Source organism: Bubalus bubalis, chromosome 8 (genome assembly GCF_019923935.1).
Source record: "Bubalus bubalis isolate 160015118507 breed Murrah chromosome 8, NDDB_SH_1, whole genome shotgun sequence".
Lineage (NCBI taxonomy): Eukaryota > Metazoa > Chordata > Mammalia > Artiodactyla > Bovidae > Bubalus > Bubalus bubalis.
Genome location: NC_059164.1, coordinates 80,433,734 through 80,447,469, shown reverse-complemented (window position 1 = coordinate 80,447,469; position 13,736 = coordinate 80,433,734). Strand labels below are relative to the sequence as shown.

The following is a 13,736-nucleotide window of genomic DNA, read 5'->3' as shown; positions in this document are numbered from 1 at the left end:
TAGGCTGCAGTCCATGGGGTCGCAAAGTGTCGGACACGACTGAGCGACTTCACTCTCACTTTAAATATGCTTTAGAAGTCCTTTTTGGTTATCTTCGCAGATCATAAAAGTAAAATGCTATTGGCTGATGTTAAATGAATTCATTTAAAAGTTTTTGCATCATTAAATAAAATTTTACTAATTTATTACGGTTGTGAATTGACATTGGTAGTGAAATATAGACTTCTCTTTATAGATTTATGATGAGAAGAGATTTATGAATTGAAGAGATCTCTAAATATATTTCCTGTATCATTTGAAATAAAACAGGGGCTCCCAAAGAGATGAGTACAGAAGACTCATATTTTTGGAGTCTTATGGACAATAATTGCTTGTCAGTTCATTCCTGATGATATCAAAATATCTTCTCATATTTAAGATCTTTTTCTATGTTTTACTTTCTCTAAAATATCTTGTTTCTCTCTCAATTTGTTCTTCATGTTTTCACTTTTTCTTTTTTCCCCCTGATTTAAGAATTAAGCAAAATTACAGAAATAAGTAACTTAGCTAGTGAAAGTGTTCCATAAATTCTTACCCCAAGACAGCCAAGAGTAGAACATTATGAATGTTCCAGGTACCAACATTATTATTAATATTATTATGTATGTTTACAAACATAGGCTCATATTACACATTCTATTCTACAGCTTGAATTTTTAAAATTATTTATTTATTTGGCTGTGGCACTGGAAGTCTCTAGTTGTGGCATAGTTGCTTTGCAGCATGTGGGATCTTAGTTCCCTGATCAGGAATTGAACCTGGTTCCCCTGCATTGCAAGGTGAATTCTCAACCACTGGATCACCAGGGAAGTCCCTGATTTATTTTTTAACTTAGGAATATATCTTGGTCGACTTTATATGTCAGGGAATGTAGATCTGTCTCATTTTTTCTTAACATCAGCATGGTATTTTTTTATATGGATGTGCCAGTGCTTATTTAATATTTCACATGTTGGTGGATTTTTGCATTGTTTTGAATATTTTGCTTCAATATTAAAAAAACAGACAATTCACAGTAGAAGATACATAAATGGCCTATTGTTACATGAAAAGATTTTGAATAGCATTAATCATCAAAGAAATGCAAATTAAATGCTCAGAGAAACATCATATACCCATTAGAATGGCTAACATTAAAAAGATTAACAAGGGACTTCTCTGGTAGTCCAGTGGTTAAGACTCAGGTCCCAATGCAAGAGACCAGTTTGATTCCTGGTCAGGAAACTAGATCCTGCATGCTGCAAGGAAGGTTGAAGAGCCCATGTGCTGCAACTGAGACCCAATGCAGCCAAATACATAAATTTAAAAAAGATTAACAATACTTAGTGTTTCAAGGATGTGGAGCTTCTAGAACTCATATGTACTATTGTACAGTCACTTTGGAAATCTGTTTGGCAGTTTCTTAGAAAGTTAGGCATAACCTTACCATATTACCCAGCCATTCCACTAGGTATTTACTCAAAGGAAAACATGTCCAACAAAGACTTGTACATGAATGTTCATAGCAGCTTGATCCCCTGGAACCTAAAACAAGTCTACTCAGTAGGTTAGAAACAATAAAGAAAAACATATATCCATAGAACAGAATATTACTTATACAAATTCAACAACATGGATGAGTCTCAATATCATTATGCTGAATGGAAGAAGCCAGACAAAAAAGGGTATATGCTGTATTCTTTTAGTTAATATTTTAGAAAATGCTGATTAAACTGTAGTGACAGAAAGCAGATCAGTGGTTGCCTGAGGTTGGGAATGGAGGGAAAGGTAGTTTGCAAAGGGCAGGTGGAAACTTTCAGGTGATGGAAAGTTCTATTTGAGTTTGGAAAATGTGTAATGGCATGTATCCATCATTATGGTATCATACAGAGTATTTTCAGTGTCCTAAAAATCCTGTGCTCAGCCTCTGTGACCCTCTCTCCTCCAACTTTTTATTTTTCATTAGGCAAACGATTTTACATGTAGCTTTGGACTTTATTAAATGGGGAATAATCTGGTGTTAGAGGCTTTAAAATTTTTACAGATTGATAAATTGGATTGGTCAAGGGTTCTGTGTTATACACAGTTCCCTTTAGTAATCTGAAGGAAAATTTATTTATTTATTTGGTAGTAATAGAGAGTACTTTCAGAATATGAAGAATTCTGCATTCAGTTCAGTTCAGTCACTCAGTCGTGTCTGACCCTTTGTGACCCCATGAGCTGGAGCACGCCAGGCCTTCCTGTCCAACACCAACTCTTGGAGCCCACCCAAACTCATGTCCATTGAATCAGTGATGCCATCCAATCATCTCATCCTCTGTCATTCCCTTCTCCTGCCCTCAATCTTTCCCAGCATCAGGGTCTTTTCAAATGAGTCAGCTCTTTGCATCAGGTAGCCAAATTATGCATTATTCCTTCCTAAAATTAGTAATCAATTATCTTCAAGTATTTTCTCTGTTTTGCCAGATACTGACAATGTGAAGCCATTGGAGGGTGTAAAGATTCTGGATCTAACGAGGTGTGTATTGATTTATCTATGTTTTGGTGATTGAGTTTTCCCCTTCTCTAAAAAAGCATTTGTTTCTTGGATTATAAGAAGGTGCTTGTAAGCTTATCATTGAAATTTTGGAAAGACAAATCAAGGAAATTTCCTATAATTTCATTATTCTAAGGACAGTTCACATAATATTTATACATTTCTTTCTAATCTGCGTATCTATGTATACTTTAAAAAAATGAAACCATATTGAAATTATAGGTTTATTCACATTTTACGCATTATGTTATATTTCGGCTATTTTTCCCATGTCATTCAAAATTCAACAAAAATATATGATAATATTTTATTATATAGTTGTCACATAATTACTTAGTCATCCCCCAGTGTTTTTCTAGTATAAAGTAGACTCCTTGTACGTAAATCTTGGCCTTAGAAAATCTTTCAGTTTCTTCTTTAGGGTAGAATTATGGAAGTAGAATTATTGCATCAAAGGGAATATACTTTTTAAAGCTCTTGATACATATGGCCAATTCACTTTTATAACAGTTTTAATTCTTACTAATATATATGAGCTTGGGTGCACTGGGACGACCCAGAGGGATGGAATGGGGAGGGAGGAGGGAGGAGGGTTCAGGATGGGGAACACATGTAAACCTGTGGCAGATTCATTTTGATATTTGGCAAATCTAATACAGTTATGTAAAGTTTAAAAATAAAATAAAATTAAAAAAAAAAAAAAAAAAAGAAACAAATAAATATAAAAATCTTAAAGATGGTAATGAATTTATTTATCACTGTTAACATTGTAGAGTACTGGCGGGACCTTTTGCTACTATGAATTTAGGAGATCTTGGAGCAGAAGTTATAAAAGTGGAAAGACCAGGTAAAACTGTTCTCTTTAAAACATAGAAACAAGCTAATAAATATTTTTAATAGTTCTTTAAATATCCATGTACCTGTATGTGGGACGAGGAAAGAATTGAAATGAAATGATTATTTTTCTTCTCCATTCTTTATTTTCCTCTGAAGCTATACTAAAGTTAGATCTCTTTCTACTCTTTACATGCCAAGGGTTGAGCCCTAAGCCAGTTTCTGTAAGCCTCTATTAGAAACACCGGGGCTTCCCTGCTGGCTCAGACGGTTAAGAATCCGTTTGCAATGTGGGAGACCTGGGTTTGATCCCTGGGTCACAAAGATCCCCAGGAGGAGGGCATGGCAACCCACTCCAGTATTCTTGCCTGGAGCATCCCCATGGACAGAGGAGCCTGGTGGGTTACAGTACATGGGGTCACAAAGAGTTGGACACGACTGAGCGACTAAGCACACTGGTAAGCTGACATGCAATATAACAGCGATGCTAATGACATTTAGTGCCGGGCACTGTTCTAAGCACTTTGCCTATATTAATTTATTCAATTTTTCCAACAACCTGTCACCTGTTATTATTCCTAGATTATAAATAAGGACACAGAGACCCAGAGAGATGAAGGGATTTGTCCACGGTCACACAGCTAGTAAGGAGTGTTGGGACATTAATCTCTGATCCTGGTCCTCTTGAGCCCCACACAGGAATTGCTGCTGACACGGAGGTTAGAGTGAGCCTGGCCACTTTCCCTCACTGTGGGATGAAGGGGAGCCAGGGACCAGGGGAAGGGAAGAGGGGAGAAATAGGTTGTAGAAGAAGGAGGAAGGAAAGGAATCAAAGTCCTTCCAAAAGGAACCCAAATACCCCAACCTAAGTCATTATTTTCTATTTCTAATAAAAGAAACATTTTCCCATTTCATACTTTGAAATATTTTGAGGAAACAACACTGAAGCTAAGGTGAATTCTTTGCTTTTATGTTTTTCATCTGACAACTTTCCTTTCTTCTCTTCCCTTTGTCCACCAAATAAACCTATACTGAGTGCATAATTCTCACTCTTATTTGGTGCCTTCTCAACTCTTTGATGTTTAATGCATGTTGCTGTTGATGAAGCTACTTAGAAAAGTGTCGTATTACGTTCCCTTTCTCTCTAATAAGCACTTAAACCAGGAGTCCACGTTCTTTGCATCGTCTCATAAACAGCTTGTTTTGGAAGGTTTCAAAAATCAGTGTTATTATTTATCTTTCAAGATCTCATGCTGGGACTTCCCTGGTGGTCTGATAGTCAGGATTCTGTGCTTCTACTGCAGGGGGCACTGGTTTGATCCCTGATCTAGGAACTAAGATTCCACATCCCATACGCCATGTACCATGGCAAAAAAAAAAAAATTTTTTTTTGATGCTTATGGATTTGGAACAGAATTCCCAAATCAATGAAAATGGTCCAGCCTTCTTGAATAGTGTGCATGTTTCTATTAGACCCATAAGAGACTAGATTGCAATTACATCAACATATGAATTCACTGTAAGTGATTAAACGTTATAAAGTTGAATACCTGATCTGGAAGATTCAACTTTCTGCTAAATCTTCTTAGGAGGCCCAAGCAGTTAGCAGAAGATTCTGTGATCAGCATGAGGAATATTACATATTTTATATTACATTTTTCTGACCCTGTCTTTGTCAGGCTCCAGGTGATAGAAGAGCCTGGTAAATCCTGCTTTCCAGAAATAGTGCTTCGTTTATCCAGTCTGTGATATTTATTGCTTTTGGTCATTGCTGGATACATGCTGAATAATGTTCACTTTCTAGCTGAACATGTTTTTTTCTTTCTTTGTTTAACAGTTACCACAAAACTTCTAATTACCACATTGCTGTCCAGTTTCAATGTCACATACTTTCTAATTTCAGCCATGGGGTCTTCCATTTACAGGTAGAATAGTCAATCTAATTTCTCTTGCTACTTCCCTTGGTCTCTAGGTTAAATATTTGTACAGTTGGCCCTTTGTGTCTTGTTGGTTGAGTCTGTGGACTTGTGAACTTTAATGATCTGTGTTTGGTAGAATTGGGGGTACTGTACCTGTGGGTATAGAGGGCCAGTTGTAGGACTTGAGCATCCACCAATTTTGGAGTCCTCGTTGGTGCTGGAACCCTCGAGGATAATGAAGGAATGACTGTATTTTTATTAATTTTAGGAATCACTCTTCCCTATTTGCTTAGACCTGTTTCTCCTTTGTTATTTTTTCCCTTTCCACCCTGGGGGACCCTTTCCTTATTTAGAACTTTATTAAGTCCCATAGCTACACACTAGGCATCAAACTTTTTTCCTAGCAGATGTTCATTGCTCTTTTCCTAACTAATTTCTCTCTTTCCTTTAACCCTTCTGCTCAGCACATTTTAATGTTCATATATTTTGTTTTTCTGAGATAATTATTCAACAGACATGAGGGTAAAGTGATTTGGCAGTATTTTCAAATTTTAGTAGAGAGTTAGTCTTTTTTAGTGTCCACTTCTCCAGTTCTTAAATTAAATTTGGTTGGTGGCTTAGACAGTAAAGAATCTACCTGCAGTGCAGATCTGGGTTCGATCCCTGAGTTGGGAAGATCCCCTGGATGAGGGAATGGCCACTCACTCCAGTGTTCTTGCATGGAGAATTCCATGGACAGAGGAACCAGGCGGGCTACAGTCCATGGGGTCACAAAGAGTCGGACACGACTGAGCAACTAGCACTTTCACACTTCCACTTTCTCTAGTTTTTGAATTAAATTTGGCTGTAGTTTTCTGACTTGGGACTTAGATTATTCTTACTTGACTAATCAAAGAACATATCAAGCTTAAGTATATTTTTTTCTTCTTTTTTTCGAGTTTGTTGGTGAGTGTAAACTGTGTGCCGACAGGGCCAGGCAGGTAACCTAAATGAATGAAGTGGGCTGGGCATCAAATGATGCTGCTGTTACTTCAAAGTTGTCTTTATTTACTGCTGTGTCTGCTCTGCAGAGAGTGGTGCTTGTGACCTAGTAGGCACCCAATAAATCTTTTCTGAATGAATGAATATTTTGAAATATCATTTAAAAAAAGTAGTCTGAATTTTTATCTACTGCTTCTGGATTTTGAAATCATGGCAGATAGTTAAAAACTTTAAATAGTGTGTGGTCAAATAAAACATGTTTCTCAAATTGCTAGTTTTACAAGCTTGTGACCTTTAACCTTTCATGTGCCATTAGCACTCCCTTTCTGCTTCTCTTAAACCCTGGTTTATATACTAGAGATTACATACTAGGGATGGGCTTTCCTGGTGTCTCAGTGGTAAAGAGTCTACCACATGCAGGAGATGTGGGTTTGATCCCTGGGTTGGGAAGATCCCCTGGAGAAGGAAATGGTAACTTACTTCAGTATTCTTGCCTGGGAAATCCCACGAACAGAGGATCCTGATGGGCTGCAGTCCATGGGCTTGCAAAAGAGTTGGATAAGACTTAGCAACTAAACACCACCACCACCACCACCACCACCAACAGCATACACTAGGGACAGGTCTGGTAGGGAAACCATGTGTGTGTGCATGCTTGATTCTTCAGTTGTGTTTGACTCTGTGCAACCCCATGGACTATACAGACTGCCAGACTCTATCCATGAGATTGTCCAGACAGAAATACTGGAGTGGGTTGCTGTGCCTTCCTACAGGGTATCTTCCTGACCTAGGGATCAAACCTGCATCTCCTCCATTGCAGGCAGATTTTTTTAACCCATGAGCCACTGGGGAAGCCCCCCAGGAAAGCCATGTGGGCCTCCAATTTAGATTTCTGACATTATCTCCACCCGAGAGATGAATGTGATCATTTAAAATAAGCTAATATAAACCTTATCTTGATGTTGCTTCCTTAAAAAAAATTTTTTTTTAATGTATTGAGACGTTCAGAAAAATAGAAGTGGCTGGACTGTCTCCTGACTCTGGGAGGTCCTGGCTGGCCTTGGAGATTCATATTCACACATACATTTTCCATGAAGACTCTAACTGGTCTATTACTGGGAGGTTGTTTTTGTGGACTCTTGCACTTTGTTTTTTCCCCTGATGTTTTGAACATGTGTTCAGTTTGATACTTAGCATTTATTGCTTTGTGTTGTTTCCAGTTCATCCCCAGTTAGAACTAATGCTTCTTATCTCCTCTTGTTCTCTCCCCTTCTCTTGTGAGGTTTTTTTCCTTTTTGTTTTTCTTCTTAAATCAAGGAGTCTATTGTTTAGCATCTGTTTTGTTTTCTAAAAGGCTGTGTCTGTTTTTCTTTATCAGTTTCAGTGGGTAAAGTTTAATGGCCTAATAAATTAACTATATCATTTAAATGAGATTAGAATTTAAACTTTAGCCCATACTCACAAATGATCTCTTATTGGAGGGGCTAGTAATACTTAGGTAGTGATGAGTTTCTAATTATCTATATTTAATTGAACTTATACATTTTTAATTTAAGTGATACTAATTTGTGCCTATTAATTGTTAATTCACCTTCTCTGTTCCATCTACATTGTTTGCTTTTTGTGCAAAGAAAACTTTTTTCTGTAACTCTATAGTGTTGTCTTTGAATCAAACACAAGTACTTTTCAGGTCATTTGACACAGATGTCTCAAAGAAAATACCCTAATTTTGATGGTTTTAAACATTTTACTGTGAAGCAAGACCTTGAAATTTTATTCTAAGCTAGTATTTTAAATTATTTATATTTGCTACTCAGTTGCTTATTTTGCTTTTTCTGATTTATTACTGCAGGATTTTAAAAAATAGATTTATTTATCATTATTTTATACCTAGCCTCAAATACCACTTTATAAAGACTTACTTATCATTTTTCTGATTTAAATTATGTATAACAAAAATCCTTTACACACCTAACACTTTGTTTGCACATTTAATGCCAAAAACACTGAAAGAGCTGACTTGTTTGTTGAATCAAACAAGGAGAGTAATTTTTTCCCCTCAAACTTGCTGTTTATGTATCTTAAGGCATTTGGATATTCTGTTCTGGATTTTTACTTTCAGGGTTGGGTTTTAGTGAAAGAAGTTATGGGAGTATTTAGTGATTTACATGAACAGGGAAAGAATTTGGGCAGTTCTAACAAGCTCCCATGGCTCCTTTAGATTGCTAATTCCACTGAACTAAGCTGATCTTCGTAGTCATCTGTGAACACATCAATGAGTAAATTTGTTGGTTTGAAATGTCTCGTGATGTTCCAAGGTTAAAATAGCTCATGCTGTTATTTTCAGGAGCTGGTGATGATACACGAACTTGGGGTCCACCTTTTGTGGGGACAGAAAGTACTTATTTTCTCAGTGTTAACCGAAATAAAAAAGTAAGAATATTACCCCCTTTTTGCTTTCTTTCTATAATCCTCTTGTAGTAACAAAACTTTTGATAGCATTGTGGCTCATTTATTTCTACCCTTTTTTTTGTGGATATAAGTAATATTTTCAAGAAGTGAAGTTTTATTCTATTCATTTGCCAGTTACCAAATAGAAACAGTAGACCTTTTTATTTTCCTTTTCTATTAACTCAAAACATATTGTGAGAATTTATAATGATTTTGAATGGAAATAATTTTATTAAGGAGAGAAATCACTTGATTCTTTTATGTTTGTTATTCTTTTGGAGATTGCTTATTATTTATATTTGGGATCATTATTTGAAATTATTTTACTGTAATCCTTGCTATCATTTTAACATATCCAAATTGCAAATAAAATCAGTAAAAATGATTTAAATGTTTCTTTCTGAGGAAAATACATTTACTTTAAGAAGAGAATTGATGATATGAATGGCTCTCTTAGTGAACTATCAGTAATTTTTTTATCATAAAGAAACATCTTTATGATATTATTTTAATATGCTTATTTTTAATTTTTAGAGTATAGCTGTTAATATCAAGGATCCAAAAGGGGTGAAAATCATCAAAGAGGTACAGTATGCTCTGTAGAAGGCATCTTACCCCCTGGGTTGTAATTAGGGATTTGAATATCAGAGTAAAAGTGTTTAAAACATGATTTTGTTGGCAGTCTGAAATTTTGCTATAGATGTCTTTGAAGAGTTTGTTGCTGTTCAGTCACTCAGTTGTGTTGGACTCTTTGGAAACCCATGGACAGCAGCATGCCAGGCTTCCCTGTCCTTCATCTCCCGGAGCTTGCTCAAACTCATACATTGAGTCGGTGATGCCATCCAACTATCTCATCCTCTGTCGTCCCCTTCTCCTCCTGCCTTCTTAGCCAACTTTCTAACTAGTTGGCTTTTCACATCAGGTAGCTAAAGTATTGAAGTTTCAGCTTCAGCCTCAGTCCTTCCAATGAATATTCAGGACTAATTTCCTTTAGGATTGATTGGTTTGATCTCCTTGCAGTCCAAGAGTTTAAGTGCTTTTACAATAAGTATAACTTGCTTTATAATTTCTGGTATATTGTGTATGACATTTCTCCATGGTGTCAGAGTGTTTAGTTATGGTACTATTGTCTATTGACTGAGTGCCTGCTTTGCATCAGATCTTAGGCCTGAGCACTTTGCTAATATTATTTTCCTAAATCTTCATAATTTGCTTTGTAAATGACATATTATAGCCTCATTTTCACAAGAGGCAAAATGGGTCTCAAGGGGCTTGAATGATTGTCTAAAGATCACAGAACTGATAAAGGGAAGAGCTGAAATTTGAACCCTGGGTCTACATCACTGTAGAGCCCAATCTTTTTCTAACATTTATTCAGATAGTTAATGCATCCAGACCTGATCTTGGCATCTTTCCTTGAGGGGACAGGGAAGCATGGTGGTTAGGGGCATACCTTAGTGTTCTCTTCTAGGATTTAAATCCTGCCTTCTTTAATTGCTAGCCATGTGACTTCAACAGGTTACTTAACTTCTTTATGTATCAGTTCCCTTATTTGTAAAATGAGGGCAATAATAATAACTACTTTTTAAAAGGTTTTTATTTTATATTTATATAGCTGAGTGGCATGTGGGGTCTTAGTTCCCTGACCACGGATCAAACCTGTGACCCATGCAGTGAAAGCGCAGAGTCTTAATCACTGGTCCGCCAGAGAAGTCCAATAATACCCACTTCTTAGGGTTGTTAGAATTGAATGAATATGTATAAAATGTATAGAAGGGTGCCTGCCATAGTTAGCACTCATTAAGCCTTAGCTTTTCATTCCAATCACAAAAAAAGGCAATGCCAAAGAATGCTCAAACTACCGCACAATTGCATTCATCTCACATGCTAGTCAAGTAATGCTCAAAATTCTCCAAGCCAGGCTTTAACAGTACTTGAACTGTGAACTTCCAGGTGTTCAAGCTGGATTTAGAAAAGGCAGAGGAACCAGAGATCAAATTGCCAACATCCACTGGATCATCAAAAAAGCAAGAGAGTTCCAAAAAAACATCTACTTCTGTTTTATTGACTATGCCAAAGCCTTTGACTGTGTGGATTCCAACAAACTGTGGAAAATTCTTAAAGATATGGAAATATCAGATCACCTTACCTGCCTCCTGAGATCTGTATGCAGGTCAAGAAGCAACAGTTAGAACTGGACATAGAACAACAGACTGGTTGCAAATTAGGAAAGGAGTCTGTTAAGGCTGTATATCGTCACCCTGCTTATTTAACTTATATTCAGAGTACATCCTGTGAAATTGCGGGCTGGGTGATGCACAAGCTGGAATCAAGATTGCTGGGAGAAATATCAATAACCTCAGATACACAGATGATACCACCCTATGGCAGAGAGTGAAGAAGAACTAAAGAGCCTCTTGATGAAAGTGAAAGAAGAGGGTGAAAATGTTGGGTTAAAACTCAACATTCAGAAAACTAAGATCATGGCATCTGGTCCCATCACATCTTGGCAAATAGATGGGGAAACAATGGAAACAGTGAAATACTTTATTTTGGGGGCTCCAAAATCACTGCAGATGGTGACTGTAGCCATGAAATTAAAAGACGCTCCTTGGAAGAAAAGCTATGACCAACCTAGACAACATATTAAAAAGCAGAGGCATTACTTTGCCAACAAAGGTCCGTCTAGTCAAAGCTATGGTGTTTTGAGTAGTCATGTATGGATGTGAGAGTTGGACTATAAAGAAAGTGCGGAAGAATTGATGGTTTTGAACTGAGGTGTTGGAGAAGTCTCTTGAAAGTCCCTTAGGCTGCAGGGAGATCAAACCTGTCAATCCTAAAGGAAATCAGTCCTGAATATTCATTGGAAGGACTGATGCTGAAGCTGAAACTCCAAAACTTTGGGCACCTGATACAAAGAGCAGGCTCATTGGGAAAGATCCTGATGCTGAAAAAGATTGAAGGCAGGAGGGGAAGGGGACGACAGAGGATGAGATGGTTGGATGGCATCACTGCCTCAATGGGCATGAGTTTGAGCAAGCTCCAGGAGTTTCTGATGGACATGGAAGCCTGGTGTGCTGTAGTCCATCAGATTGCAAAGAGTTGGACACGACTGAGCAACTGAAGTGACTTACTGAGAGAATATTCTGATATTTTATCCTGAATAGTGAAGATTTCAGGCTTGATTTAAAAAATACTTTACAAGTTCATTAAAGTTATTCATCTAAAGTGTTAGATGTGCTTTTTCCATCTAAAGTGTTAGATGGAATTCATAGCTTTTGCTCTCAAGACATCAGTGTACATTAGAGTATTTTAGGCCTACATGTATGATTCTAACCAAAAGAAATGAATTTGCTGAGTTGTCTTTCTCACTCTCTTTGGATACTGCCTATGTCTTCTAGCATACTGTGATAGGTTTAAATTGTAACTTTATGGGCAGGGTTTCTCTTCAGATCTGATTGATAACAATGAAGTACATTTCAAGTAACTAAACTTAAATAGATTTTCTTGGGTCATAAATCTATTGCTTTCAGCTAGTTATACTGTTCATAAGTTTTATATCCATGTTGTGAGTATGAATCATGGCCAGTAGAGCAGTGTCATGGGTCTTATTTTCCCCCAAAATCTTATCAGGAAAAATTCAAACATACAGAAAAATTGCAGGAATAGTACAATGAATTCTTAAAATTTGTTTTCAGTTGGTGAATGACAGCTTTTATTTTTTTTTCTCTCCGCTTTAATCCAAATTCTTAAAAGTTATTTATTTTTAATTGGAGGATAATTGAGGAAGAGATGGTTGGATAGCATCACCAGCTCAATGGACATGAACTTGTGCAAACTCTGGCAGATAGTGAGGGACAGGGAGGCCTGGTGTGGTATAGTCCATGGGGTTGCAAAGAGTCAGATATGTCTTTATGGAGTGAACAAACACAACAAATGATTGCTTTATAATGTTGTGTTGGTTTCTGCCATGTAGCAACATGAATCAGCTGTGAGTATACATATGTCCCCTCCCTCTCGAACCTCCCTCCCACCTCCATCCCACCTCTCTAAGTTGTCATAGAGCACCGAGTTGAGTTCCCTGTGTCATACAGCAGCTTCCCACTAGCTCACATATGTAAAACATTACCATATGTTTTACATATGGTAATATATATGTTTCAGTGCTACTCTTTCAAGTCATCTCATCCTCTCCCTCTCCTTGTGGACTCTGTGTCCACAAGTCTACTCTCCATCTCTGTCTCTATTCCTGCCCTGCAAACAGGTTCATCAGTACCATTTTTCTAGATTCCATATATATTCATTTTGGAAATTTTATTCAGTATTTGTTTTTCTCTTTCTGACTTATTTCACTCTGTATAACAGGCTTTAGGTTCATCTACCTCACTAGAACTGACTCAAATTCATTCCTTTTTATGGCTGAGTAATATACCATTGTATATATGTACCAAACTTCTTTTTTCATTCATCTGTTGATGGACATCTAGGTTGCTCCCAAGTCTTGTCTATGTAAATAATGCTGCAGTGAACATTGGGGTACATGTGTCTTTCTCAATTATGATTTTCTCAGGGTATATGCCCAGTAGTGGGATTGCTGGGTCATATGGTAGTTTTATTCTTAGTTTTTAAAGGAATCTCCATACTATATCAGGTTACATTTTCACCAACTGTGCTAGAGGGTTCTCTTTTCGCCATATCCTTTCCAGCATTTATTGTTTGTAGCTTTTTTGGTGGTGGCCATTCTGACTGGTGTGAGGTGTTACCTCACTGTAGTTTTGATTTTCATTTCAAAGTAAGTAGAAGACATCATGAAACTTTGCCTTTAAATCCTTCAGAAGATATCTCCTGGGGGTAGAGCTCAGGGATAGTGTTTGATTGCAGAATACATCTCATATGAGTAAGAACATCCTTGGACGTACATTTAAAATTTATTTTATGATTTTTTTAAACAGATAAATGTAGTTAAATTATTATCATTATTCCCCTTTATTCCTTGT

General features: G+C 36.9%; 1 protein-coding gene across 9 annotated transcripts in view; it reads left to right on the top strand.

The window, feature by feature from the left end:
• Nucleotides 1–13,736, top strand: part of SUGCT (succinyl-CoA:glutarate-CoA transferase) — a 763,763-nt gene that overhangs the window by 12,199 nt on the left and 737,828 nt on the right. For 8 of the 9 annotated variants that reach the window (XM_044946814.2, XM_025292046.3, XM_025292043.3 and 5 more), the window contains exons 2-5: nucleotides 2,485–2,536; nucleotides 3,328–3,401; nucleotides 8,636–8,721; nucleotides 9,274–9,324. In XM_044946814.2, the coding sequence (XP_044802749.2) occupies nucleotides 2,485–2,536; nucleotides 3,328–3,401; nucleotides 8,636–8,721; nucleotides 9,274–9,324 (263 nt within the window). The remainder of the gene's footprint in view (nucleotides 1–2,484; nucleotides 2,537–3,327; nucleotides 3,402–8,635; nucleotides 8,722–9,273; nucleotides 9,325–13,736) is intronic. The other variant, XM_025292055.3, reaches the window with a different exon arrangement.